Raw genomic sequence first — 5,430 nt, 5'->3', positions numbered from 1 at the left:
AATCCCACAGGCTTCCTGACTCAAGTATGAAGTTTCTGATCACACAACAACGTTGTGCAGCATAATGTGCTTAAAATGAAAACTAATTTCAAACCACCATGAGCATGGAACACTAAGAAGAGAGACCTACGAGACACTTATGTCAAGAAAAGTTTCACAAAGAAAGAAAATAAAATATACAAAACTACTCGTTAGAATTTCACCGTTTTCGGTCCGACCCAGCATTTTTTTCACTATTATTTTTAAAAGTTATTATTATTATTATTATTATTTATTATTTTTAAAATAGATAAGATTTGAATTTCTTTACATACTTTTATCTTATCAATAATCATATTAATAAAGTACGGTAGATTAAACTTAAAACAAGTAATGCAATTTGGAATAAATATACTTTACGGGCTCTTCATTCAAATACTGTAAGCTTGATCTGCCTTAAATATCGTCACCATCAACAGAACAGGTCAAGTGAAGTTTGTAATCCACAGTTTTCTGCCTTTAAATTTCTTCGATCTCAAACAAATAGCTGTATATTACTGAAGAAACAAAAACAATCAAAGGATCCTAACTATTCCTAATCTCCTAACCAATCCTAATAGCATTCAGAAGGTAGGCCCTACTTACTCGTTTTGTAACGTCATTACCACAGGTAAAAATAGGGATTGAGCATCCTCCGGTAGGTAAGCAATGCAAAGGGTCCATCAAATCAAAGGTAAAACTTCCCGTTCTCCTCAATGTAATCCCAGTGTAGTACTTTTTGAATTGTGAAGAAGTGTCTGGATTATTTACCGTAACGTAACCACCATTTTCAATCTCAATTTGCACGTCAATTCTATATTGCAGAAAGTTTGTTTCTTATTATAATAGGAGAACAGTACATTCTGATATTATTATTATTATTATTATTATTATTATTATTATTATTATTATAAAATTATATCTATATCAAAATAATAATAATAATAATTAATAACAATAATAAATGATAATTTATAATATTATGCACAAGTAAGTATTCTTTTTATAATTATTGTAGTTGTTATGAACTATATCGTTTACATCAAAATTGTGCTTGGTAAATTTATTACCGATGAAATATTTTTAACTATATTATTTACACAAGTCTCCTTGCGAAGTCACACTATCGCTATAAATTATAGGGAATTCCCCTTTATTTCCAACCTTGATCACTTAACCTACTTTCCTTAGTGGCATGAATAGATTAAATTTACCTATCTCTGTGTGCTACAGTCCATCCTGATAAGTTGATTGGACTTGAATCGGCACATTGATACAAAGCTTGATTTGGAGAGTCTCTGGTGGCGCTGTCAGTGCAAGCAATCCTTGCAACTTCTCTTGACGCTGTACCAGCTTAAGGTAATTTTATGTAAAGTTCATAATAAAACATTATCTATTTTTTAATGCATGTATTATACTTTAACAAAACAAAATTAAGTGATGTTTGAGTTGGTATGTTGAGGTATGCATATATGATATTACTGACAAGATTTTTATATTTACCATTGTTATATATCGTTGCTATGGTGGTTCCTCTTACCATTCCAAGTTTAAAGTTGGTAATATATGGTGGAAACGTCACCGTTGGTTGTGTGTAGCTACTCCTCCAATCATTTTCAAGAAGTGTTAAACCCGGCTGATTGGTGTAAGATACTTGGCCTTCATTAATACAATTTAGTTCGACTGTACCCCCAGATCCATGATGGAGTTTAGTAAGACAGAAGTTGTAACTTGGCGCCTCACTCGACACCACTAAGTAGAAATGTATAGGCACAGTATTAAGCCTTTAACTAGTATGACAGTATAGTTTAGAATTTCACTTGAAAAATTATTTTGAAAAATGTAAAATTTCTAAAATATAAATACACGTTTTAAACTGTGAAATAAATATAGGCCAATAATTGTTTTAAAACATTAATTAAAACGGATTTAGCCAATTATATATTGTTGCATGATGAATTATAGAAAAAACTGACGAAAAACAAAAGTAGCCACACAATAATATTCAAGAAAAAATAGCTAAGACTGCTTTTCCTGCAATTAATTGAAATATTTTGTTCATGCAATTCCCATCGACACGTTGACAGAACCGAACATCGATTGATTGACTGATTGATTGATTGGTTGATTGATTGATTGATTGACTGATTGATGGTAGCAGGTGTAATACGCAAATATATCAAGGTACATTTATTCAAAATATCATGGCAGCACAAAGCTGAATTGATTTTTTTTTATTAAATAATAATTATTATATGATAATACATAGTAACCCACATGTTGTACAGTCATATCCAGTGAAACCTGTTTCACATATACAGCTGTCTTCACCATCTGGGCAGTTCCCTGGGTAACAAATCGTGCTGGTTGATCGCCATGAACAGTTCTCTAACAAAGTAGAAAATATTGTTAAGTTCGGAGCATTTTCCTTTTGTCTTCGTGATTTTAGTATTCAATTTACGTTTGGAAAACAGAATGGTGGCATAGGCCTTTTCATTTTATAATTTCTATCAATCATAAATTGCGTAAATGATAAAAAAAAAAGGACTTGAAAAAGTAAAAAATTAATATTTCAGATTTTTTTAGCTCTTTACAAAAAAATTTTTATGTATAGTTGAAATAGTATTGGTTCTATAACTTTCGCTTCGCTCCCTTACCCTCTAGTATGTTAGACATCGCGATTAGATTTGACATAATAGAACAATTATTCATGACCACTAAAAGATTGGTTTAATTACAGATGGAAATACAAAAAAAAATCGACGAAAGTGTATGATTGAGCCTAGACACCTAACGTAAAGTATATTTCCGATCAGATCAAAACTAGACACTAGGGAGTTTTCGATGCACGACGTTAACCTTAACTTTAACGGATGACGTCATAATTTATTCATCTTGCATTGCGAAGTACGTTAATTTCAAGATTTTACGTGCTCGACGTACGTTAATTACGGGTCTGCGCATGCGTATTTCGATTTGTTTACAAAAGGGGCTGGAGCTATCGCGCTGCATGTTGGGTACTAACGTTAAAGTTAAGGTTAACAAAACTCCCTACCACTGTGTATGTGTCGTTTTATAAATCGCTTTCGGATAGATCATCAAAAACACCTACGCACTACCAGTTACCGCGCGCGCAGCTTACGTTAATAATGCAGATTCCGGAGAGAATTTTACCCTAAAAAGTAGCAAACTATGAATTTCCAGGCAGCTAGAGAAAAAAAAATTGGCGGGGTAGGGGGACTAACTTAGAATCTTTGCACTTCTGGTTAACTACCCCAAATAAAGTTGCACATTAATTTTAAGCCAACTAGCTAGTTGCCCTCAATGGGGCAATAGTAAGACGGAAAATTTTCCCGAGTCGCAACAGAAGGTAATTGTAACTTAATAAAAAAGCATGAATGTTGCGTAATAAACATAATATATGAAAATATTTCTTTAGGCTGCATACCTTCGCAAAATGTTCCTTTATTGAGGTACGCCTGGCCAAGTGCGGGTCCGTAATTTCCATTACATCTCTGACAAGTTGCCACATTTGACGTAATAATACATGTGATTACGTCACAGTTAGGTATATTATTACACGCTTAAAAAAATATAACGTAATAATTTTAATAATTATCGTTATTAATAATATTATTTCTTATAAGCGTGCTGCGACCTTGGACATGAACGATCATACCCTTTGGTGCATAAAAACTTAAAGTTGGTAACACATGAAGTAGGTAAAGTAAAGTAAATACATCAAAGACAATTAAGTTTCATTTTTTATGGTACATCACAGATATTAATTAGATCTCTATGATTGCCGAAAATCGCTGCTAAGAGTGGTGATTTGATGATGATTTCTGGCCATCTAGAGTTACTATTTCTCCAAAAGTTTGCACCTCAGTCCCAACCATGATGGGCTGAGATGGGTGCGGAATTACGGCTTTAAAGTAGGTAAAGTAAAGTAAAGTAAATACATCAAAGACAATGTTTTTAGGTTTTATTTTCTATGATACATCGAAGAGATTACTTAGTTCTCTATGATTGCCGAAAATCTCTGATAAATGATCATGAGAATGAAATAGTGTGATGCTTTAACAGAAGTTGAGATGTTAAAACTGTCACAAAATTTTAAAGTTAAAAAAAAATTATTGTAAAAGACTACCTTCAACTTTGCATACATAGTACTTAGAGACACCACAATTAAAGTCATTCCATAAGTCACCATATGCAGGCCACATTCCTATACAATCTTCAGTGCCATCGTTGTCGTCGGGCTGGCCACTCGCATAGTTTCTGTTAATCCATAAAGTGAAAAAGTCGCTTCTCTTAGACTAAAATCTAACAACAAGCAATTGCTACATAGAAGACTAGTTGTATTTCAAAATACCAGTTACCGTATGTAATGTACGGAAAAAAGCATTTTATAATGTACTGTATGCCTACTGTATTTTATTTTTAAATCTTTATTTATCTCGATGTATTTTACTTTAGAATAATGCTGTTTGTTAAGTGCCTCCCTCACAGTAATTATACCTCAAATGTTTAAATAAGGGCATAGAAGGTAAGATAGATTATCTAACGATAGGTATGCCAGGAAAATGCTGAAGAAAATAATTAAATAGACATCTAGTTTAAGAAAACGTAATATTTATATTGACATTGTTCGTACAGTGTATAGGCCCCATTGGCAATGAAAACGTTATAGGCTTATAGGCCTAATGATTTTATTCACCTCATTTGAACATATCAGACAGATAAATACAAATGAAGAAAAGGGAAAATTCATTTTTAACATACGCATAATCATATGGCGTTCCATCAGTGTAACTGTATGGCGAATAATATCCTCCGTGGTTCCTGAGACCGATCCATCCTCCTGAGCAAATTCCACGCACAAAGTTCTATAGAAAGTTCGTAGAGCATAAAGATAATGCAATTATTTATTATTAGGCGTAACACTATAATTATATTGTTGTTTTAAATTCGTCGATTCTAGAGTGATTTATCATTTTGTACAAGAGTGGAAACCAAATTTAATAATTGAATTTATTAAATTTCTATTTATTGAGTGTGAAACATTTTATATTTAAGTATATTTTAATAATATGTTTAAAAAAAAGTTAATGGCCAACATAACATCACAGGATCTAAACATCAATCTAATATTTCGCCCATTCCTCCGATTAGAATTGGTGACTTCTAGGGCAGATGCAGGGGAGGGTGAAAAATAATTGCTGTATATATGTTCATATGTATTATTGATTTTTAAAGTACATGAGAGTGCAATTTCCGGGCACTCAGAGGTTCATATTCTCAAAATGTTCGCACCAACATGGTTGGGGCTGAGGTGATGGACTCTCACGCACCCATGAGCGCAGATTATGGGGAAAGAGTAATTGTCCAGGCTGGCGCCAGGATTTGCCC

The 5,430-nt window shown here is 32.9% G+C and overlaps 1 protein-coding gene across 1 annotated transcript in view; it reads right to left on the bottom strand.

The window, feature by feature from the left end:
- Positions 1–582: 582 nt before the first annotated feature.
- LOC117102406 (E-selectin-like) overlaps positions 583–5,430 on the bottom strand; it is a 29,885-nt gene continuing 25,037 nt past the window's right edge. Inside the window, exons 3-9 of the mRNA XM_033242659.1 lie at positions 4,804–4,907; positions 4,169–4,299; positions 3,467–3,601; positions 2,296–2,406; positions 1,522–1,770; positions 1,233–1,371; positions 583–832 (exon numbers count right to left, since the gene is read on the bottom strand). Coding sequence (XP_033098550.1) covers positions 583–832; positions 1,233–1,371; positions 1,522–1,770; positions 2,296–2,406; positions 3,467–3,601; positions 4,169–4,299; positions 4,804–4,907 — 1,119 coding nt within the window. The remainder of the gene's footprint in view (positions 833–1,232; positions 1,372–1,521; positions 1,771–2,295; positions 2,407–3,466; positions 3,602–4,168; positions 4,300–4,803; positions 4,908–5,430) is intronic.

The sequence above is a fragment of the Anneissia japonica genome, unplaced genomic scaffold (genome assembly GCF_011630105.1).
Source record: "Anneissia japonica isolate Jap-2015-1 unplaced genomic scaffold, ASM1163010v1 scaffold287839_len198389_cov133, whole genome shotgun sequence".
Taxonomy (NCBI): Eukaryota; Metazoa; Echinodermata; class Crinoidea; order Comatulida; family Comatulidae; genus Anneissia; species Anneissia japonica.
Note: the sequence above shows the minus strand (reverse complement) of the source record. Positions and strands in the feature narration are given on the sequence as shown.